At 43.9% G+C, this 24,323-nt stretch overlaps 1 protein-coding gene across 21 annotated transcripts in view; it reads right to left on the bottom strand.

The window, feature by feature from the left end:
- Positions 1–23,568, bottom strand: part of LOC139553457 (bridge-like lipid transfer protein family member 1) — a 142,884-nt gene extending 119,316 nt beyond the window's left edge. For 19 of the 21 annotated variants that reach the window (XM_071365779.1, XM_071365782.1, XM_071365785.1 and 16 more), the window contains exons 1-3: positions 23,438–23,568; positions 5,025–5,154; positions 3,272–3,388 (exon numbers count right to left, since the gene is read on the bottom strand). In XM_071365779.1, the coding sequence (XP_071221880.1) occupies positions 3,272–3,388; positions 5,025–5,121 (214 nt within the window). In that variant the 5' untranslated portion in view covers positions 5,122–5,154; positions 23,438–23,568. Of the gene's footprint in view, positions 1–3,271; positions 3,389–5,024; positions 5,155–9,548; positions 9,654–23,437 lie in introns of all 21 variants that reach the window. The other 2 variants (XM_071365780.1, XM_071365790.1) reach the window with 2 other exon arrangements.
- Positions 23,569–24,323: the final 755 nt, after the last annotated feature.

Below are 24,323 nucleotides of genomic sequence, written 5' to 3'. Positions count from 1 at the left end.
ATCAAATATGGAACGGTTCCGTATTTCACTGAAAGAATAAACGTTTTGTTTTCGAAATGATAGTTCCCGGATTTTACCATATTAATGACTTAAGGCTCGTATTTCTGTGTGCTATTATATTATAATTAAGTCTATGATTTGATAGAGCAGTCTGACTGAGCGGTGGTAGGCAGCAGCAGGCTCGTAAGCATTCATTCAAACAGCACTTTCGTCAATTAGCCAGCAGCTCTTCGCTGTGCTTCAAGCATTGCGCCGTTTTGACTTCAAGCCTATCAACTCCTGAGATTAGGCTGGCAATTCTAAAGTACCTATTAGAACATCCAATAGTCAAAAGTTTATGAAATACAAATGGTATAGAGAGAAAAAGTCCTATAATAACTATAACCTAAAACTTCTTACCTGGGAATATTGAAGACTCATGTTAAAAGGAACTCATGTTCTGAGCAGAGCACATGGCACATGTTCTTACATGGCACATGTTGCACTTTTACTTTCTTCTCCAACTCTTTGTTTTTGCATTATTTAAACCAAATTGAACATGTTTCATTATTTATTTGAGACTAAATTTATTTTATTGACGTATTATATTAGGTTAAAATAAGTGTTCATTCAGTATTGTTGTAATTGTCATTATAAGAAATATATGCATATATAAAAAAATATATATTTCATTATTTTTTTATTTTTTTTTTCTATTTTTTTATTTTTAAATCGTCCGATTAATCAGTATCGGCGTTGAAAAATCATAAATCGGTCGACCTCTAGTCTCAACCCCGCCGAGACGGCCTACAGGGAGGAGGTGAGGGCCCTCGGAGTGTGGTGTCAGGAAAATAACCTCACCCTCAACGTCAACAAAACAAAGGAGATGATCGTGGACATCAGGAAACAGCAGAGGGAGCACCCCCCTATCCACATCGACGGGACAGTAGTGGAGAAGGTTGACAGTTTTAAGTTCCTCGGCGTACACATCACGGACAAACTGAAATGGTCCACCCACACAGACAGCGTGGTGAAGAAAGAGCAACAGCGCCTCTTCAACATCAGGAGGCTGAAGAAATTTGGCTTGTCACCAAAAACACTCACAAGCTTTTACAGACGCACAATCGAGAGCATCCTGTTGGGCTGTATCACCGCCTGGTATGGCAACTGCTCCGCCCACAACCGTAAGGCTCTCCAGAGCCTAATGACTGCCTTGCCTGGTTCACCAACTACTTTGCAGACAGAGTTCAGTGTGTCAAATCGGAGAGCATGTTGTCCGGTCCTCTGGCAGTCTCTATGGGGGTACCACAGGGTTCAATTCTCGGGCCGACTCTTTTCTCTGTATATATCAATGATGTTGCTCTTGCTGCGGGCGATTCCCTGATCCACCTCTACGCAGACGACACCATTCTGTATACTTCTGGCCCTTCCTTGGACACTGTGCTATCTAACCTCCAAACGAGCTTCAATGCCATACAACACTCCTTCCGTGGCCTCCAACTGCTCTTAAACGCTAGTAAAACCAAATGCATGCTTTTCAACTGTTCGCTGCCTGCACCCGCACGCCCGACTAGCATCACCACCCTGGACGGTTCCGACCTAGAATATGTGGACATCTATAAGTACCTAGGTGTCTGGCTAGACTGCAAACTCTCCTTCCAGACTCATATCAAACATCTCCAATCCAAAATCAAATCAAGAATCGGCTTTCTATTTCGCAACAAAGCCTCCTTCACTCACGCCGCCAAACTTACCCTAGTAAAACTGACTATCCTACCGATCCTCGACTTCGGCGATGTCATCTACAAAATAGCTTCCAATACTCTACTCAGCAAACTGGATGCAGTTTATCACAGTGCCATCCGTTTTGTTACTAAAGCACCTTATACGACCCACCACTGCGACCTGTATGCCCTAGTCGGCTGGCCCTCGCTACATGTTCGTCACTGGCTCCAGGTCATCTACAAGGCTATGCTAGGTAAAGTGCCGCCTTATCTCAGTTCACTGGTCACGATGGCTACACCCACCCGTAGCACGCGCTTCAGCAGGTGTATCTCACTGATCATCCCTAAAGCCAAAACCTAATTTGGACGCCTTTCCTTCCAGTTCTCTGCTGCCTGCGACTGGAACGAATTGCAAAAATCTCTGAAGTTGGAGACTTTTATCGCCCTCAACAACTTTAAACATCTGCTATCCGAGCAGCTAACCGATCGCTGCAGCTGTACATAGTCCATCGGTATATAGCCCACCCAATTTACCTACCTCACCCCCCATACTGCTTTTATTTATTTACTTTTCTGCTCTTTTGCACACCAGTATCTCTACTTGCACATGATCATCTGATGATTTATCACTCCAGTGTTAATCTGCTAAATTGTAATTATTCGATTTATTGCCTACCTCATGCCTTTTGCACACATTGTATATAGATTCTCTTTTTTTCTACCATGTTATTGACTTGTTTATTGTTTACTCCATGTGTAACTCTGTGTTGTTGTCTGTTCACACTGCTATGCTTTATCTTGGCCAGGTCGCAGTTGCAAATGAGAACTTGTTCTCAACTAGCCTACCTGGTTAAATAAAGGTGAAAGAAAAAAAAAAGCGAGGTCTGCACAACGCATCACCGGGGGCAAACTACCTGCCCTCCAGGACACCTACACCACCCGATGTCACAGGAAGGCCAAAAAGATCATCAAGGACAACAACCACCCGAGCCACTGCCTGTTCACCCCGCTATCATCCAGAAGGCGAGGTCAGTACAGGTGCATCAAAGCTGGGACCGAGAGACTGAAAAACAACTTCTATCTCAAGTCCATCAGACTGTTAAACAGCCATCACTAACATTGAGTGGCTGCTGCCAACATACTGACTCAAATCTCTAGCCACTTTAATAATTAAAAATTGGATGTAATAAATGTATCACTAGTCACTTCAAACAATGCCACTTTATATAATGTTTACATACCCTACATTACTCATCTCATATGTATTTTCTGTACTCTATACCATCTACTGCATCTTGCCTATGCTGTTCAGTCATTGCTCATCCATATATTTATATATATATATACATATTCTTATTCATTCCTTTACACTTGTGTGTAAAAGGTAGTTGTTGTGAAATTGTTAGATTACTTGTTAGATATTACTGCATGGTCGGAACTAGAAGCACAAGCATTTCGCTACACTCGCATTAACATCTGCATGTGCAAATTTGAAGTCTGCTTCTGCAAATCTCAGGCAAGCTTCACCATAACACGTCTGCAAGCTTCATTTCATTATTTGCACTCACCGATGTGAATGTAGCCATTCTTGCAGAGTCTGTTGATGATGAGGGTTAAGATGAGGCCGATGTTGCGGGAGTTGTAGTAGGTCAGGTAGATGATCCATCCACAGGACAGAATGGTGGCTGAAAGAGAAAACAGAGCATTTCCTCAATCTACACACAATACCCCATAATGACAAAGCGAAAACAGGTTTATATTTTATTTTGCACATTTATATATATATTTTTTAACGTATTTACATAAGTATTCAGACCCTTTGCTATGAGACTTGAAATTGACCTCAGGTGCATCCTGTTTCCATTGATCATCCTTGGAATGTTTCTACAACTTTATTGGAGTCCACCTGTGGTAAATTCAATTGATTGGACATGATTTGGAAGGGCACACACCTGTCTATATAAGGTCCCACATGAGGTCGAAGGAATTGTCTGTAGAGCTCTGAGACAAGATTGTGTCGAGGCACAGATTTGGGGAAGGGTACCAAAAATATTCTGCAGCATTGAATGTCCCCAAGAACACCTGTGGCCTCCATTATTCTTAAATGGAAGAAGTTTGGAACCACCAAGACTCTTCCTAGAGCTGGCCTTCCGGGCCAAACTGAGCAATCGGGGGAGAAGGGCCTTGGTCAGGGAGGTGACAAAGAACCCGATGTTCACTCTGACAGAGCTCTATAGTTCCTCTGTGGAAATGGGAGAACCTTGCAGAAGGACAACCATCTTTGGGGCACTCCACCAATCAGGCAAGACGGAAGCCACTCTTCAGTAAAATGTACAACAGCCCGTTTGGAGTTTGCCAAAAAGCACCTAAAGCACTCTGATGAAACCAAGACTGAACTTTTTGGCCTGAATGTCTGTAGGAAACCTGCACCATCCCCATGGTGAAGCACGGTGGTGGCAGCACCATGCTTGGGGAAGTTTTTCAGCGGCAGGGACTGGGAGACTAGTCAGGATCGAGGGAAGACGAACGGCGCAAAATACAGAGAGGTCCTTGATGAAAACCTGCTCCAGAGCACTCAGAACCTCAGACTGGGGCGAAGGTTTATCTTCCAACAGGACAACGACCCTAAGCACACAGCCAAAACAACGCTCGAGTGGCTTCCGGACAAGTCTCTGAATGTCCTTGAGCGGCAGAGCCAGAGCCCGGACTTGAACCCGATCAAACATCTCTGGAGAGACCTGTAAATAGCTGTGCAGCAACGCTCCCCAAATAACCTGACAGAGCTTGAGAGGATCTGCAGAGAAGAATGGGAGAAACTCAGGTGTGCTCAAATACAGGTGTGACAAGCTTGTAGCGTCATACCCAAGAAGACTCAATGCTGTAATCGGTGCCAAAGGTGCTTCAACAAAGTACTGAGTAAAGGGTCTGAATAAAGCAAAACCCTTGAATGACTGGTACTGTATGTAAATGTGATAGTTTTTTTTATACATTTGCAGAAATGTCTAAAAACCTGTTTTTGCTATGTCATTATGGGGTATTGTGTGTAGATTGATGAGGGGGGGGGGAACTATTGAATCCATTTTAGAATAAGGCTGTCTGAATACTTTCAGAAAGCACTGTAGATGGTTTATCCTATGCCTCAAATCATTGTTATGATAGTGTTAAATGAGGCTTCACACCAGTATACTTAGAGTTAAGTGCTCCCCATTCATCAACTCAAATGTGACAAATGGCTGTGATTCAATGCAGCCTGCACTCCCACTAACTCAGGTACTGCCCCCCCCCCCCCCCCCCAAGTCTAAAAAATCCCTCAACACTTACCCACAAGGAGCCACACAAAATTGGAGTCATGCTTGGTGAGGAACTCATCCAAGTCTCCAAAACTGGGGAAGGTGCTGTCGTTAGCTTTGGCATCCATGGCTACAGCTGTGGCTCAGTATGACAACCAGCACTGAAACATACCAAAGTGGGTCATAAGATGAGTATAGTGATACTCAAAGCAGACAGCCAAACAACTCTGTGTTTCAAAATCCATTCTTCTGGGAAAAGCCAGACTTAACATTTCTGTTCTGTCCCAGCACTAGAACAGATTCAACTAGTCAACTAATCATCAAGGCCTTTTCATGGTTGAATCAGGTGTGCCACAAGAAGTGCAACAGCTGAGGGACCCTGAGAAAAATAAAGGTTTTCCAAACTAGTAACCTACATTGTTAAATTATTTGCATGACATGCTAGTTGTTACGAACTATGAGCCAGGTTGTAAAACTAACCAGCATCTCTTGGGGTTCAGGCGTAAGCTAAGACGTGCTCTCTCACGGTACAGTCCGAACACTGTTTAACCTAGACACTTCCAGATTGTATACGGAACAAAAATAGAAAACGCAACATGCAACAATTTAAAATCTATGGATTTCACATTACTGGGCAAGGGCTCAGCCATGGTTGGGCTTGGGAGGGCATAGGCCCACCCACTTGGGAGCCAGGCCCAGCCAATCGGAATGAGTTTATCACAAAAGGGCTTTATTACAGACAGAAAAACCTCCCCCCCACCCCACAGGTGAAGACAGATGTGGAGGTCATGGGCGGGCGTGATTACACGTGGTCTGCGGTTGAGGACGGTTCTCTAAAATTATGTTGGAGGCGGCTTATGGTAGAGAAATGAACATCCGATTATGTGGCAACAGCTCTGTTGGACATTCCTGCAGTCAGCTTGCAAGTTGCACACTCCCTCACCTTGAGAGACTTGTGGTCTCTAAAACTGCACATTTTAGAGTGTCCCTTTAATGTCCCCAGCACAAGGTGCACCTGTGTAATGAGCATGCTGTTATTCAGCTCTTGATATGCCATACCTGTCAGGTGGATGTATTATCTTGGCAAAGGAAAAATGTGTGCATAAAATTTGAGAGAAGCTTATTGTGACTAAGGAACATTTCTGGGATGTTTTATTTCAAAACATGAAACCAACATGTTTTTTATTTAGTATAGTTCTGAATGACTGGGGCCTAGTGTTTCTCAAGCAGGTCATGTGGAGTGAGGCAAGTGACACCTCTTACGTGTGTGTAAGTAAGGCTGAATGCACAAGCATGGTGTGTGTGTGTGTGTGTGTGTGTGTGTGTGTGTGTGTGTGTGTTGGTGTGTAGTCCAGTTGTTAAGCAGTAAAATGAGAGAACAGTACAGTAGTGAACAGACACACACAGAACCAGAGCGTAAATCCCTACCTAATCCACCTGAGTTCGCACTGTGTAGAATTTTTTTAATAAAAACCGGACAGAGTGCGTAGTGAAGAAATTCTAAATGTTTATTACACATATGGTAATACATATTAATGGAGATAGTGCCTTCGGAAAATATTCAGACCACTTGATATTCCCCCCAATTTTGTTACGTTACAGCCTTATTCTAAAATGTATTAAATGGTTGATTTTCTCCCTCAGCAATCAACACACAATACCCCATAATGACAACATTTTTGCAAATGTGATATTTGTATTTTTAATACATTTACATAAGTATTCAGACCCTTTACTCAGTACTTTGTTGAAGCACCTTTGGCAACGATTACAGCCTTGAGTCTTCTTGGGTATGAAGCTACAAGCTTGGAAGACCTGTATTTGGGATGTTTCTCCCATTCATCTCTTCAGATCATCTCAAGCTCTGTCAGGTTAGATCGGGTTCAAGTCCGGGCTGTTGCTGGGCCAATCAAGGACATTCAAACACTTGTCCCAAAGCCACTCCTGCATTGTCTTGGCTGAGAGCTAAGGGTCGTTGTCCTGTTGGATAATGAACCTTCGCCCTTGTCTGAGGTCCTGAGCGCTCTGGAGCAGGTTTTCATCAAGGATTACTCTGGGGCGGCAGGTAGCCTAGTGGTTAAAGCATTAGCCAGTAACCGAAAGGTTGCTGGATCGAAATCTTGGGCTGACAAGGTAAACATCTGCCGTTCTGCACCTGAACAAGGTACTTACCCCCCTGTTCCCCGGTAGGCCGCCATTGTAAAATTGAATTTGTTCTTAACTGAATGTTGCCTAGTTAAATAAAAGGTTACATTTTAAATTGTAATTTTAAAAAACTTTCCCTCGATAGACGTCCCTGCCGCTGAAAAACTTCCAAAGCATAATGCCACCATGTGCCTTTTATGGTGTCTTTTGGCAAACTCCAAGCGGGCTGTTGTGTGACTTTTAGTGGAGAGGCTTCCGTCTGGCCACTGTAGAGCTGCAGAGATGGGAGAACATTCCAGAAGGAACCCCATCTCCACAGATGAACTCCAGAGCTCTGTCAGAGTGACCATCGGGTTCTTGGTCACCTCCCCCACCAAAGCCCTTCTCCCCCAATCGCTCAGTTTGTCCGGGTGGCCAGCTCTAGGAAGAGTCTTGGTGGTTCCAAACTTCTTCCATTTAAGAATGATGGAGGCCACTTTGTTCTTGGGGACCTTCAATGCTGCAGTCATTTTTTGGTACCCTTCCCCAGATCTGTGCCTCGACACAATCCTGTCTCGGACCTCTACGGACAATTCCTTCGACCTCATGGCTTGGTTTTTGCTCTGACATGCACTGTCAACTGTGGGACCTTATCAAGACAGCTGCGTCCCTTTCCAAATCATGTCCAATCAATTGAATTTACCACAGGTAGATTCCAATCAAGTTGTAGAGACATCAAGGATGTTCAAGGGAAACAGGATGCACCTGAGCTCAATTTTGATTCTCATAGCAAAGGGTCTGAATACTTATTTACATAATTGTTTTTTCTTTTTAATACATTTGCAAAAAAAGTTAAAAACCTTAAGTCGCTTTGTCATTATGGGGTATTGTGTGTAGATTGCTGAGAATTTGTATTTAATCCATTTTAGAATAAAGCTGTAAAGTAACAAAATGTGGCGGGTCAAGGGATCTGAATACTTTCCGAAGGCATTGTAAGCACTGCCGTTCATAAACACTCCTGTGCGTATGTGTGTTGAGTGAAACCAGGGGGCCTTCATTACGACGATTCTGTTGCAAAACGTTTTGAACAGAAACCATTTATGCTACTCCAAATGCTGTTAAGTTTCGTTTTGTTCTTAAAATGGAAGCTACAGTTAAGTATTGTCTCTCTAAAATAAAGATTAGCTGCTGGATGAAGTTAACTTCTCACGAGTCACCAACCCTGATCCGGTAGCACCCCCCAACTCACCCCACTGATTAGCACAGCTAGCATAGCGTCACAAGTAACTTGTAGCATCTAAATATCATTAAATCACAAGTCCAAGACACCAGATGAAAGATACAGGTCTTGTGAATAAAGCCACCATTTCAGATTTTTTAAATGTTTTACAGGGAAGACAGAATATGTAAATCTATTAGCTAACCACGTTAGCGGAGGACACGATATTTTTACCAGGCAGATTCGGCTAGGCGCCCACGTCCAGTTCACATGCACAACAGATATGATATAAAATCGTAAATTGGGTCTTACTATGGCTGATCTTTCATCAGAATGTTGATCAAAGTGTCCTTTGTCAAGATGAGTCGTTGGTTCCGTTCAGAATTCTTCCTTGCCCACTCCATTTAGCACAGGTACCGGTCGAGTGGCACGAATTTCTCAAACGTAAATACAATCCGACAACGGTACACCGAAAAACTCCCGGAAAAATTCAAATAATCTGATTAAACTATATTGAAAAAACATACATTACGATGATATGGTCACATGTATCAAACAAAATTCGACACGGAGATAGTTTGCATACATAACGCCAGCAAAACAGTACACCAACGCAGCTCAAATTCGAGCCATTCCCCAAAACGGAAGTTGTCGGTCACGCCAAAGAAATGGGTCCTATTTCACGTCAGTCCCAGATAAACAAAGAATTTCTCCTCTGACGTCCTCTTGACAACCAGAGGAAGGCGAATGAGGTGTGTTTCTGGTCATAGGGGGCACGACCATATATAGGCAGAGCTTTGAAGCCAGCATAACACATCTTGATTTTATGTTCTTGGTCATGGAAAGTGCTGTTGAATGACTTCTGTATCACTCAGAGACAAAATTGAAACGGTTTTAGAAACTAGGGATTGTTTTCTTTCCAATGGTATGATCTATATGCATATAGTAAGAGCAATAATTGAATAAGAGGCAGTTTAATCTGTAGAGCAAATTATGCTAATGCGAAAATATTACCCCCTGTATTCTCAAGAGGTTTTAAGGAAGTCTGCAGACTTCACTCCACTTCAGAGCATGGAAGAATCAATAATTTATAGATGTGTGCCAAACAAGTCACAGGCTATTCAGACTGGAATAGCAACATGTGGAAACCATACATTTAAAATTAACTAATTTCCATTTAAAGACCCAGTGTAGTCAAAAATGTGTTTTTACCTGTGCTTATACAGTTGAAGTCAGCCAAGACCTCAGAAAAAGACCTCCACAAGTCTGGTTCATCCTTGGGAGCAATTTCCAAATGCCTGAAGGTACCACGTTCTTCTGTAGAAACAATAGTACGCAAGTATAAACACCATGGGACCACGCAGCCGTCATACCGCTCAAGGAGACGCGGTCTGTCTCCTAAAGATGAACGTACTTTGGTGCGAAAAGTGCAAATCAATCCCAGAACAGCAGCAAAGGACCTTGTGAAGATGCTGGAGGAAACAGGTACAAAAGTATCTATATCCACAGTAAAATGAGTCCTATATCGACATAACCTGAAAGGCCGCTCAGCAAGGAAGAAGCCACTGCTCCAAAACCGCCATAAAAAAGCCAGACTACGGTTTGCAACTGCACATGGGGACAAAGATTGTACTTTTTGGAGAAATGTCCTCTGGTCTGATGAAACAAAACTAGAACTGTTTGGCCATAATGACCATCGTTATGTTTGGAGGAAAAAGGGGGACGCTTGCAAGCCGAAGAACACCATCCCAACCGTGAAGCATGGGGGTGGCAGTATCATGTACTTCACAAAATAGATGGCATCATGAGAAAGGAAAATTATGTGGATATATTGAGGCAACATCTCAAGACATCAGTCAGGAAGTTAAAGCTTTGTCACAAATGGGTCTTCCAAATGGACAATAACCCCAAGCATACTTCCAAAGTTGTGGCAAAATGGCTTAAGGACAACAAAGTCAAGGTATTGGAGTGGCCATCACAAAGCCCTGACCTCAATCCTATAGAACATTTGTGGGCAGAACTGAAAAAGCTTGTGCGAGCAAGGAGGCCTACAAACCTGACTCAGTTACACAAGCTGTGTCCGGAGGAATGGGCCGAAATTCACCCAATTTATTGTGGGAAGCTTGTGGAAGGCTACCCGAAACGTTTGACCCAAGTTAAACAATTTAAAGGCAATGCTACCAAATACTAATTGTGTGTATGTAAACTTCTGACCCACTGGGAATGTGATGAAAGAAATTAAATCTGAAATAAATCATTCTCTCTACTATTATTCTGACATTTCACATTCTTAAAAGAAAGTGATGATCCTAAATGACCTAAGACAGGGAATTTTTACTCAGATTAAATGTCAGGAATTGTGAAAAACAACATTCTTGCTTGAGAAATCACAGTGAGGTACATAATTGTTACCCAGAAATGCATTGGACCTTTAAGAACCCAGCAGCTTTTATATCACTTTGAAGAGCATTTGGAGTAAATGGTTTCTGTTGCAAAACATTTTACAACAGACAATGTTTTGCAACAGAATCATCGTAATGAATTCACCACAGAACTGTGAATCAGGATTGTCAAGTAACGACAGACAATTTTTCCTGAAAGTTCACAAGAGTGAATATACACCTAATACTACAGAAACTTGACAAACCAGATCAGAGTACAGTGACACAAAGCATGCCATGGTAGTAGATTATAAACAGGAGTTATGACAAGATTTAAATACTATCTAGAGGACCTGCCTTACACACTTTCTGAAAATCTAGTTGTCCAACCCCCCTAGGTCATCATCACTTGGCAATGTTGTTATTTCCTTGTCGGTGATACTTATTAGGTTGGCCCACCAAGCAGTCATGTTAGTGTAGTCTCTTTAGACAGACGGTTGCCTGCCTCCGTGCCTTGCTCCCAACGTTGCTCCAATGTCTTGGTGACCACGTTCACATGCGCACAGTATTCCGGATAGTAGCTCATATCCTGCTTAAGGTCTTATTCAAGATAAGCTGTTAACATGCACCTTTGATATCGAGCTCATGAGTTTCACTGTAACCATGAATGAACTGAATATTCCTAATTTAAGTACATGGATAAATAGAACAGTAACTGAAATAGGCAACTGGCTGTAGGTCTATAACAAATTCAAATCAAATCTAATTTTATTGGTCACATACACATGCTAGCAGATGTTAATGCCAGTGTAGCGAAATGCTTGTGCTTCTAGTTCCGACCATGCAGTAATATCTAACAAGTAATCTAACAATTTCACAACAACTACCTAATACATACAAATGTAAAGGGATGTAATAAGAATATGTACATATAAATATATGGATGAGCGACGGCCGAGCGGCACAGACAAGGTGCAATAGATGGTAGAAAATACAGTATATACATATGAGATGAGTAATGTAAGATATGTAAAAAATTATATAAAGTGGCATTTTTTAAAGTGACTATTGATCCATTTATTAAAGTTGCCAATGATTCGAGTCTATGTAGGCCTCTCTGTGTTAGTGATGACTGTTTAACAGTCTGATGGACTTGAGATTGGAAAACAGCTTCTGTCTCTCGGTCCCAGCTTTGATGCACATGTACTGGCATCGTCTTCTGGGTGAACAGGCAGTGGCTCGGGTGGCTGTTGTCCTTGATGATCTTTTTGGCCTTCCTGTGACATTGGGTGGTGTAGGTGTCCTGGAGGGCAGGTAGCTTGCCCCCAGTGATACGTTGTGCAGACCGCACCACCCTCTGGAGAGCCTTGCGGTAGAAGGCGGAACAGTTGCAGTATCAGGCGGTTATACAGCCCGACAGGATGCTCTCAATTGTGCCTCTGTAAAAGTTTGAGAGGGTTTTAGTTGACAAGACAAATTTCTTCAGCCTCCTGAGGTTGAAGTTGCGCTGTCACGCTGTCTGTGTGGGTGGACCATTTCAGTTAGTCCGTGATGTGTACGCCAAGGAACTTTTTAAAAACTTTCCACCTTCTCCACTACTGTCCCGTCGATGTGGATAGGGGGTGCACCCTCTGCTGTTTCCTGAAGTCCATGATAATCTCCTTTGTTTTGTTGACGTTGAGTGAGAGGTTGTTTTCCTTACACCATACTCCGAGTGCCCTCACCTCCTCCCTGTTGGCTGTCTTGACGTTGTTGGTAATCAAGACCACTACTGTTGTGTCGTCTGCAAACTTGATGATTGAGTTGGAGGCGTGCATGGCCACGCAGTCATGGGTGAACAGGGAGTACAGGAGGGGGCTGAGCACGCACCCTTGTGGGGCCCTAGTGTTGAGGATCAGCGAAATGGAGAAGTTGCCTACCTTCACCACCTGGGGGCGGCCCATCAGAAAGTCCAGGACCCAATTGCACAGGGCGGGGTTGAGACTCAGGGCCTCCAGCTTGATGATGAGCTTTGAGGGTACCATCTCCTTTGTTTTGTTGACGTTGAGTGAGAGGTTGTTTTCCTGACAGAAGTGAGTGCTACAGGGCGATAGTCATTAAGTTCAGTGATCTTTGCTTCTTGGGTACAGGAACAATGGTGGCCATCTTGAAGCAGCTGGTCTGCGCATGCTCTGAGGATGCAGCTCGGGATGCCGTCTGGGCCAGCAGCCTTGCGAGGGTTAACACATTTAAATGCCTTACTCGCGTCGGCCACAGAGAAAGAGAGGGGGGGCCCGCAGTCCTTGGTAGCAGGCCGCTTCAGTGGCACCTTATTATCCTCAAAGCGGGCAAAGGTGTTTGTCTGGAAGCAAGACATCGGTGTCCGTGACGAGGCTGGTTTTCTTTTTGTAGTCCGCAACTGCCTGTAGACCCTGCCACATACGTCTCGTGTCTGAGCCGTTTCTCCCTATACCGACATTTTGCTTGTTTGATTGCCTTACGGAGGGAATAACTACACTGTTTATATTCGGCCATATTCCTAGTCATCTTTTCATGGTTGAATGCGGTGGTTCGCGCTTTCAATTTTGCGCGAATGCCGCAATCCATCCACGGTTTCTGGTTTGGGTAGGTTTTAATAGTCACAGTGGGTACAACATCTCCAATGCACTTCCTTATAAATTCAATCACTGAGTCAGCGTATAAATCGATGTTATTCTCTGAGGCTTCCCAGAACATTTCCCAGTCCGCGTGATCAAAACAATCTTGAAGCGTGGATTCTGATTGGTCAGACCAGCGTTGAATGGTTCTAGTCACGGGTACATCCTGTTTCAGTTTCTGCCTGTAGGACGGTAGGAGCAAAATGAAGTTGAGGTCGGATTTGCCGAAGGGAGGGCCTTGTATGCATCGCAGAAGTTGGAGTAGCAGTGGTCCAGTGTATTGCCCGCAAGCGTGCTACAGTCAATATGTTGAATATGTCAAATTAGCTTTGTTAAAATCCCCAGCTACAATAAATTCCGCCTCAGGACATATGGTTTCCTGTTTACATAGAGCCCAGTGAAGTTCCTTGAGGGCTGTTGTGGTATCTGCTTGTGGGGGGGGGGTATACACGGCTGTGACTATAATCGAAGATAATTATCTTGAGAGATAATGTGGTCGGCATTTGATTGTAAGGAATTCTAGGTCAAGTGAACGCCCTTCTTCCCAGAGAGTTGTTTATTTCTGTCGGCGCGACGCATTTAGAAACCCGGTGGCTGTACCAAGTCTGACAACATATCCCGAGAGAGCCATGTTTCCACGAAACAGAGAATGTTACAATCTCTGATGTATCTCTGGAAGGCATCCCTTGCCGAAATTTCGTCCACCTTATTGTCTAGAGACCGGACATCAGCGAGTAATATACTCGGAAGCGGTGGGTGGTGTGCACGCATCCGAAATTCTGACCAGGAGGTCACTCCGTCTACCTCTTCTGCAGCGACGTTGTTTTGGGTCAGCCTCTGGGATTAGATCAAATGTCCTGGGTGGTGGTCCGAACGAAGGATCCGCTTCGGGAAAGTCGTATTCCTCATCATAATGTTAATATCCAATAGTTCTTTACGGCTGTATGTAAAAATGCTTAAGATTTTCTGGGCTAACAAAGTAAGAAATAATACATTAAAAAACTAAAAATACTGCATAGTTTCCTAAGGACTCGAAGAGAGGCGACCTTCTCTGTCGTCGCCATCTTGCCAACCTCTCACATGTAGCGAAATATACAGTTGAAGTCGGAAGATTACATACACCTTAGCCAAATACATTTCAACTCCGTTTTTCATAATTCCTGACATTTAATCCAAGTACAAATTCCCTGTTTTAGGTCAGTTAGGATCATCACTTTATTTTAAGAATGTGAAATGTCAGGATAATATTAGAGAGAATTATTTCTTTCAGCTTTTATTTCTTTCATCACATTCCCAGTGGGTCAGGAGTTTGCGCCGACAGAGATGGCCGCCTCGCTTCGCGTTCCTAGGAAACTATGCAGTATTTAGTTTTTTTTACGTATTACTTCTTACATTGGTACCCCAGGTAATATTAGGTTTTATTACATACAGTCGGGAGGAACTACTGAATATAAGAGCAACGTCAACTCACCATCATTACGACCAGGAATATGACTTTCCCGAAGCAGATCCTGTGTTTTGCCTTCCACCCAGGACAATGAATCTGATCCCAGCCGGCGAACCTAAACAACGTCGCCGTAAAAGGGGCAAACGAAGTGGTCTTCTGGTCAGGCTCCGGAGACGGGCACATTGCGCACCACTCCCTAGCATACTGCTCGCCAATGTCCAGTCTCTTGACAACAAGGTTGATGAAATCCGAGCAAGGGTTGCCTTCCAGAGAGACATCAGAGACTGTAACGTTCCTTGCTTCACGGAAACATGGCTCACTCGAGAGAAGCTATCGGAGTCGGTGCAGCCAGCTGGTTTCTTCACGCATCGCGCCGACAGAAACAAGCATCTTTCTGGTAAGAAGAGGGGCGGGGGGGTATGCCTTATGATCACACCACGTCTCGTTAATCATAACAACATACAGGAACTCAAGTCCTTCTGCTCACCTGACTTAGAATTCCTCACAATCAAATGTCGACCGCATTATCTACCAAGGAAATTCTCTTCGATTATAATCACAGCCGTATATATTCCCCCCCAAGCAGACACATGAACGAACTTTATTTGACTCTATGTAAACTGGAAACCACATATTCTGAGGATGCATACATTGTAGCTGGGGATTTTAACAAGACTAATCTGAAAACAAGACTCCCTAAATTCTATCAGCATATCGATTGCGCAACCAGGGCTGGTAAAACCCTGGATTATTGTTATTCTAACTTCCGCGACGCATGTAAGGCCCTCCCCCGCCCTCCTTTCGGAAAAGCTGACCACGACTCCATTTTGTTATTTCCAGCCTACAGACAGAAACAAAAACAAGAAGCTCCCGCGCTCAGGTCTGCTCAACGCTGGTCCGACCAATCTGATTCTACGCTTCAAGACTGCTTCGATCACGTGGATTGGGATATGTTCCGCATTGCGTCCAACAACAACATTGACGAATACGCTGATTCGGTGAGCGAGTTCATTAGAAAGTGCATCGGCGATGTCGTACCCACAACAACTATTAAAACATTCCCAAACCAGAAACTGTGGATTGATGGCAGCATTTGCGCAAAACTGAAAGCGCGAACCACTGCTTTTAACCAGGGCAAGGTGACCGGAAACATGACCGAATACAAACAGTATAGCTATTCCCTCCACAAGGCAATCAAACAAGCTAAGCGTCAGTATAGAGACAAAGTAGAGTCGCAATTCAACGGCTCAGACACAAGAGGTATGTGGCAGGGTCTACAGTCAATCACGGATTACAAAAAGAAAACCAGCCCCGTCGCGGACCAGGATGTCTTGCTCCCAGACAGACTAAATAACTTCTTTGCTCGTTTTGAGGACAATACAGTGCCACTGACATGGCCCGCTACCAAAACCTGCGGACTCTCCTTCACTGCAGCCGACGTGAGTAAAACATTTAAACGTGTTAACCCTCGCAAGGCTGCAGGCCCAGACGGCATCCCCAGCCGCATGCGCAGACCAGCTGGCTGGTGTGTTTACGGACATATTCAATCAATCCTTATCCCAGTCTGCTGTTCCCACATGCTTCACAGGGCCACCATTGTTCCTGTTCCCAAGAAAGCTAAGGTATCTGAGCTAAATGATTACCACCCCATAGCACTCACTTCCATCATCATGAAGTGCTATGAGAGACTAGTCAAGGACCATATCACCTCCACCCTACCTGACACCCTAGACCCACTCCAATTTGCTTACCGCACCAATAGGTCCATAGACGACGCAATCGCAACCACACTGCCCTAACCCATCTGGACAAGAGGAATACCTATGTGAGAATGCTGTTCATCGACTACAGCTCAGCATTCACCATAGTACCCTCCAAACTCGTCATCAAGCTCGAGACCCTGGGTCTCGACCCCGCCCTGTGCAACTGGGTACTGGACTTCCTGACGGGCCGCCCCCAGGTGGTGAGGGTAGGAAACAACATCTCCACCCCGCTGATCCTCAACACTGGGGCCCCACAAGGGTGCGTTCTCAGCCCTCTCCTGTACTCCCTGTTCACCCATGACTGCGTGGCCATGCACGCCTCCAACTCAATCATCAAGTTTGCGGACGACACTACAGTGGTAGGCTTGATTACAAACAACGACGAGACGGCCTACAGGGAGGAGGTGAGGGCCCTCGGAGTGTGGTGTCAGGAAAATTACCTCACACTCAACGTCAACAAAACAAAAGAGATGATTGTGGACTTCAGGAAACAGCAGAGGGAGCATCCCCCTATCCACATTGACGGGACAGTAGTGGAGAGGGTAGTAAGTTTTAAGTTCCTCGGCGTACACATCACGGACAAACTGAATTGGTCCACCCACACAGACAGCGTTGTGACGAAGGCGCAGCAGCGCCTCTTCAACCTCAGGAGGCTGAAGAAATTCGGCTTGTCACCAAAAGCACTCACAAACTTCTACAGATGCACAATCGAGAGCATCCTGTCGGAGTGTATCACCGCCTGGTACGGCAACTGCTCCGCCCACAACCGTAAGGCTCTCCAGAGGGTAGTGAGATCTGAACAACGCATCACCGGGGGCAAACTACCTGCCCTCCAGGACACCTACACCACCCGATGTCACAGGAAGGCCATAAAGATCATCAAGGACAACAACCACCCGAGCCACTGCCTGTTCACCCCGCTATCATCCAGAAGGCGAGGTCAGTACAGGTGCATCAAAGCAGGGACCGAGAGACTGAAAAACAGCTTCTATCTCAAGGCCATCAGTCTGTTAAACAGCCACCACTAACATCGAGTGGCTGCTGCCAACATACTGAGTCAACTCCAGCTCACTTTAATAATGGAAATTGATACTGTATACTGCGCCGACAGAGATGTACTGTATACTGTACTCTATATCATCTACTGCATCTTGCCATCTTTATGTAATACATGTATCACTAGCCACTTTAAACTATGCACTTATGTTTACATACCCTACATTACTCATCTCATATGTATATACTGTACTCGATACCATCTACTGCATATTGCCTATGCCATTCTGTACCATCACTAATTCATATATCTTTATGTACATATCCTTTATCCCTTTACACTTGTGTGTATAAGGTAGTAGTTGTGGAATTGTTAGGTAAGATTACTCGTTGGTTATTACTGCATTGTCGGAACTAGAAGCACAAGCATTTCGCGACACTCGCATTAACATCTGCTAACCATGTGTATGTGACAAAAAAAATTTTAAATCGACACAACAGTGGTCAAATTTTCTATAGGATTGAGGTGAGGGCTTTGTGATGGTCACTCCAATACCTTGACTTTGTTGTCCTTAAGCCATTTTGCCACAACTTTGGAAGTATGCTTGGTGTCATTGTCCATTTGGAAGACCCATTTGCGACAAAGCTTTAACTTTGATGTCTTCAGATGTTGCTTCAATATATCCACATAATTTTCCTTCCACATGACGCAATCTATACTGCTCAAAAAAATAAAGGGAACACTAAAATAACACATCCTAGATCTGAATGAATGAAATATTCTTATTAAATACTTTTTTCTTTACATAGTTGAATGTGCTGACAACAAAATCACATAAATTATCAATGGAAATCAAATTTATCAACCCATGGAGGTCTGGATTTGGAGTAACACTCAAAATTAAAGTGGAAAACCACACTACAGGCTGATCCAACTTTGATGTAATGTCCTTAAAACAAGTCAAAATGAGGCTCAGTAGTGTGTGTGGCCTCCACGTGCCTGTATGACCTCCCTACAACGCCTGGGCATGCTCCTGATGAGGTGGCGGATGGTCTCCTGAGGGATCTCCTCCCAGACCTGGACTAAAGCATCCGCCAACTCCTGGACAGTCTGTGGTGCAACGTGGCGTTGGTGGATGGAGCGAGACATGATGTCCCAGATGTGCTCAATTGGATTCAGGTCTGGGGAACGGGCGGGCCAGTCCATAGCATCAATGCCTTCCTCTTGCAGGAACTGCTGAAACAATCCAGCCACATGAGGTCTAGCATTGTCTTGCATTAGGAGGAACCCAGGGCCAACCGCACCAGCATATGGTCTCACAAGGGGTCTGAGGATCTCATCTCGGTACCTAATGGCAGTCAGGCTACCTCTGGCGAGCCCATGGAGGGCTGTGCGGCCCCCAAAAAGAAATGACACCCCACACCATGACTGACCCACCGCCAAACCGGTCATGCTGGAGGATGTTGCAGGCAGCAGAACGTTCTCCACGGCGTCTCCAGACTCTGTCACGTCTGCTCAGTGTGAACCTGCTTTCATCTGTGAAGAGCACAGGGCGCCAGTGGCGAATTTGCCAATCTTGGTGTTCTCTGGCAAATGCCAAACGTCCTGCACGGTGTTGGGCTGTAAGCACAACCCCCACCTGTGGACGTCGGGTCCTCATACCACCCTCATGGAGTCTGTTTCTGACCGTTTGAGCAGACACATGCACATTTGTGGCCTGCTGGAGGTCATTTTGCAGGGCTCTGGCAGTGCTCCTCCTGCTCCTTCTTGCACAAAGGCGGAGGTAGCGGTCCTGCTGCTGGGTTGTTGCCCTACAAAGGCCTCCTCCACGTCTCCTGATGTACTGGCCTGTCTCCTGGTAGCGCCTCCATGCTCTGGACACTACGCTGACAGACACAGCAAACCTTCTTGCCACAGCTCGCATTGATGTGCCATCCTGGATGAGCTGCACTACCTGAGTGGGTTGTAGACTCCGTCTCATGCTACCACTAGAGTGAAAGCACCGCCAGCATTCAAAAGTGACCAAAACATCAGCCAGGAAGCATAGGAACTGAGAAGTGGTCTGTGGTCACCACCTGCAGAACCATAATTTCCACCTGTTGTCTATTCCATTTGCACAACGGCATGTGAAATTTATTGTCAATCAGTGTTGCTTCCTAAGTGGACAGTTTGATTTCACAGAAGTGTGATTGACTTGGAGTTACATTGTGTTGTTTAAGTGTTCCCTTTTTTTTATTGAGCAGTGTATTTTGTGAAGTGCACCAGTCCCTCCTGCAGCAAAGCACCCCCACAACATGATGCTGCCACCCCCGTGCTTCACGGTTGGGATGGTGTTCTTCGGCTTGCAAGCCTCCCCCTTTTTCCTCCAAACATAACGATGGTCATTATGACCAAACAGTTCTATTTTTGGTTCATCAGACCAGAGGACATTTCTCCAAAAAGTACGATCTTTGTCCCCATCTGCAGTTGCAAACCGTAGTCTGGCTTTTTTATGGCGGTTTTGGAGCAGTGGCTTCTTCCTTGCTGAGCGGCCTTTCAGGTTATGTCGATATAGGACTTGTTTTACTGTGGATATAGATACTTTTGTACCTGTTTCCTCCAGCATCTTCACAAGGTCCTTTGCTGTTGTTCTGGGATTGATTTGCACTTTTCGCACCAAAGTATGTTCTAGAGGTTGACCGATTAATCGGAATGGCCGATTTCAAGTTTTCATAACAATCGGTAATCGGCATTTTTGGGCACCGATCATGGCCGATTACTTTGCACTCCACGAGGAGACTGGGTGGCAGGCTGACTACCTGTTATGCGAGTGCAGCAAGGAGCCAAGGTAAGGTGCTAGCTAGCATTAAACTTATCTTATAAAAAACAATCAATCTTAATATAATCACTAGTTAACTACACATGGTTGATGATATTACTAGTTTATCTAGCTTGCCCTGTGTTGCATATATTCGATGCAGTGCCTGTTAATTTATCATTGAATCACAGCCTACATTGCCAAACGGGTGATTTAACTAGCGCATTCGTGAAAAAAGCACTGTCGTTGCACCAATGTGTACCTAACCATAAACATCAACGCCTTTCTTAAAATCAATACACAAGTATACATGTTTAAACCTGCATATTTAGTTAATATTGCCTGCTAAAAAACATTTCTTTTAACTAAGGAAATTGTGTCACTTCTCTTGCGTTCTGTGCAACAGAGTCAGGGTATATGCAGCAGTTTGGGCCGCCTGGCTCATTGCGAACTGTGTGAAGACTATACTAAAAGTACCTATTAGAACATCCAATAGTCAAAGGTATATGAAATACAAATGGTATAGAGAGAAATAGTCCTATAATAACTACAACCTAAAACTTCTTACCTGGGAATATTGAAGACTCATGTTAAAAGGAACCACCAGCTTTCATATGTTCTCATGTTCTGAGCAAGGAACTTAAACGTTAGCTTTCTTACATGGCACATATTGCACTTTTACTTTCTTCTCCAACACTTTCTTTTTGCATTATTTAAACCAAATTGTACATGTTTCATCTGAGACTAAATTGATTTTATTGATGTATTATATTAAGTTAAAATACAAGTGTTCATTGTTCATTCAGTATTGTTGTAATTGTCATCAAATAATCTCAATATATATATATATTTTTTTTAATGGCCGATTAATCGGTATCAGCTTTTTTTTGTCCTCCAATAATCGGTATCGGCGTTGATCTCTAGGAGACAGAACGCGTCTCCTTCCTGAGCTGTATGACGGCTGCGTGGTCCCATGGTGTTTATACTTGCGTACTATTGTTTGTACAGATGAACATGGTACCTTCAGGTGTTTGGAAATTGCTACCAAGGATGAACCAGACATGTGGAGGTCTTTTTCTGAGGTCTTGGCCGATTTCTTTTGAATTTCCCATGATGTCAAGCAAAGAGGCACTGAGTTTGAAGGTAGGCCTTGAAATACATCCACAGGTACACCTCCAATTGACTCAAATTATGTCAATTAGCCTATCAGAAGCTTCTAAAGCCATGACATCATTTTCTGGAATTTTCCAAGTTGTTTAAAGGCACAGTCAACTTAGTGTATGTAAACTTCTGACCACCTGGAATTGTGATACAGTGAATTATAAGTGAAATAATCTGTCTGTAAAGAATTGTTGGAAAAATGACTTATGTCATGAGCAAAGTAGATGTCCTAACCGACTTGCCAAAACTATAGTTTGCTAACAAGACATTTGTGGAGTGGTTGAAAAACAAGTTAATGACTCCAACCTAAGTGTATGTAAACTTCCGACTTCAACTGTAATATCAACTCCTGCAGAATTATACATTTCTCGCAGTGAAATTAAACAAATGTTAATTTTGTCTCGGGAACACGAGTGGAGAAATAGGATTTCTTTCAGCATCTCTTGGGCGTGAATTGTGTTCTTTAACACTTATGCAAGCAGACAGTATTTCAACCTCGACTTTGAATTGTTCCAGTCTTGTGTTGGATAGTCAAAGCCAGCTAGCTAACATAGCATCCCTGTTTGAGCATGGTGTTTGAGTACACTAAACTAGCTAGCTGCATTTTCTAGCTAAGTAAGTGGAAGTAAAACAAATAGATGAAATATACCTCTCTCTCGGTGCTCCATTTTTGAAGAAATTAATTAGTTAACTGTTAAACTACTGTCTTTTTCTCTCTGAGTCAACTACTCAACACATTCATTGTATGCACTGTGCAGTGCTAGCTAGCTGTAGCTTGTGCTTTCAGTAGTAGATTATGTATCTGATTCTTTGATTGGGTGGACAACATGTCAGTTCATGCTGGAAGAGCTCTGATAGGTTGGAGGACGTCCTCTGGAATTTGTCATAATTACTGTGTAGCCGGAAGATGGTGAGAACCACGAGCCTCCTAGGTTTAGTATTGAAGTCAATGTACACAGAGGAGGACACAAGCTAGCTGTCTTCCGGCTAACCATGGTGCTATCCTACAGAGTGCTGTTGGGGACACTGTAGACATTCATTGCAAATCTGTGTGTTTTGATAAATTATTTGGTGACGTGAATAAATTTAGTATAGTTATCTAAAAGGATAGCTTTAATGTTTTACTATTTTTATGAAATTCACTGAGGAGCATGGTCCTCCCCTTCCTCCTCTAAAGAGCCTCTACTGCTTAAATCTTTCAAGGCAGGCTCAAAAATGTTGCAATGGTAAATTGGATGTTTGACAACAGCATAAGTGAAGCAACCATCATGACAAATAGTTTTGTCTGGCCAGATGAAATATACTGTGACGGTCATAAATGGGAGTATTTCTGTTTGTAAGTTAGTTAGCTAGCTAAGAGGCAAGCTGGCTTAGTTAGCCAGCTAGCTAACGTTATGTGGCTTTCAGAACAAGAGTGAACGACCTTGCACTCTCACGATTGCAATGAATACTGGCTGCTGTGCACATCCATGTTTGGGGGGGGGGGGTCCCGAATCGATCGTATTCAACGACCAGGGGAGGGTCCCCCGTTAATGATCAACATTTTGAAAACTACTTCAGTTAGTCAGTTAGCAAATTAGCTAGCTCGGTTTGTTTGCTGTGTGGGCACGAGCGCCAGTTTATACACTCGTCCGCTAACAATTAATTTGAGATTTGGGGAATTCTGAGGTCATTAATGTATCTACATGTTATGAACAAAACACATGAATAGGGTCATTTCAAGTAAACCAACAGACACTTGCAACGCCATGTCTGCCTTGCAGCATCGTTGACAGCCACGGTTCCCCAAAGCTTCAGGTAAGCAAGCTAATGACGTTTGCTATCTAGACTAGTTAGCATGTTACAACAGCCAGGCCGCACCCAACGACTTGGTCTTTCTCCGTATAGAAAGTATAAGGGCAAAAACAGATAACACAAACCTTGATATACTTTGTATGGCATTCGATTTCATTTTGCTCCAATTGTTCGGGAGTTCTATCCTTTTGTTCATTTAGACATCCTTAGCGGCTCTCCAGAATATTTACATGGCATCTAGCCAGAGATATTACAGAAAGGAGGAGATAGGAATCTAATTGGGAAATGAATGGATGAACGTATAACCCAGCAGACTATCGACCAATCGCGATCACGTTGTTATGATCCGTCACGCAGATGCTAAGCAATCCTTTCTCAAAGTCAGGGTGAGTCGAGAAACGTGCTTATTTTACTGAAAAGTACCCAATTGTACGATTCCAATGCTATACAATATTACATACGGCAAGTTACTTATCTCACATCTTGGTAAATATTTGTAATGTTGTACTTCTTGTTAACGAAATTCATGCTACGGTTGGGTTTTTGAGCTAGCGCCCAGTTGACTCCCATTCACTCCTTGAAGGAGAGCTCTCCATGTCCCAGAATCGCCCAGAATGCACCGCACGGCCCATTGACGTAGCATGGGCAACGTACACAAATGGCGCTATTTTAGAATCCGTTAGTTTCCCATCTCCTCAAAAGTATCTCTGATCTAGCTAGTTTACTGTTTTTTTTGTCGCAAACACCACATGCAAAGTTCGACCAATGGGTAAATGGTGGTCGATGAATCAACCAATAGAAAGGAGTTTGTACATCCTACTTGAAGATAGGCATTTATTTCAGCGTATCAACTGTAATGTTGTATTATTATGCATGGACGCTACCTAATGCATTGGTTCTCTTTGTTTTTCGTAACGGGTCGCCAAATAACCTGTGGGAACTCCTTCCTATTCACGCATGTGATTGAGTTGCTTAATATCAAAGATGTTTACTGGCTTGCCTTTTGGCCGG

The sequence above is a fragment of the Salvelinus alpinus genome, chromosome 25, assembly GCF_045679555.1.
Source record: "Salvelinus alpinus chromosome 25, SLU_Salpinus.1, whole genome shotgun sequence".
Classification (NCBI taxonomy): Eukaryota; Metazoa; Chordata; class Actinopteri; order Salmoniformes; family Salmonidae; genus Salvelinus; species Salvelinus alpinus.
This window is presented reverse-complemented; position numbering and strand designations above follow the sequence as displayed.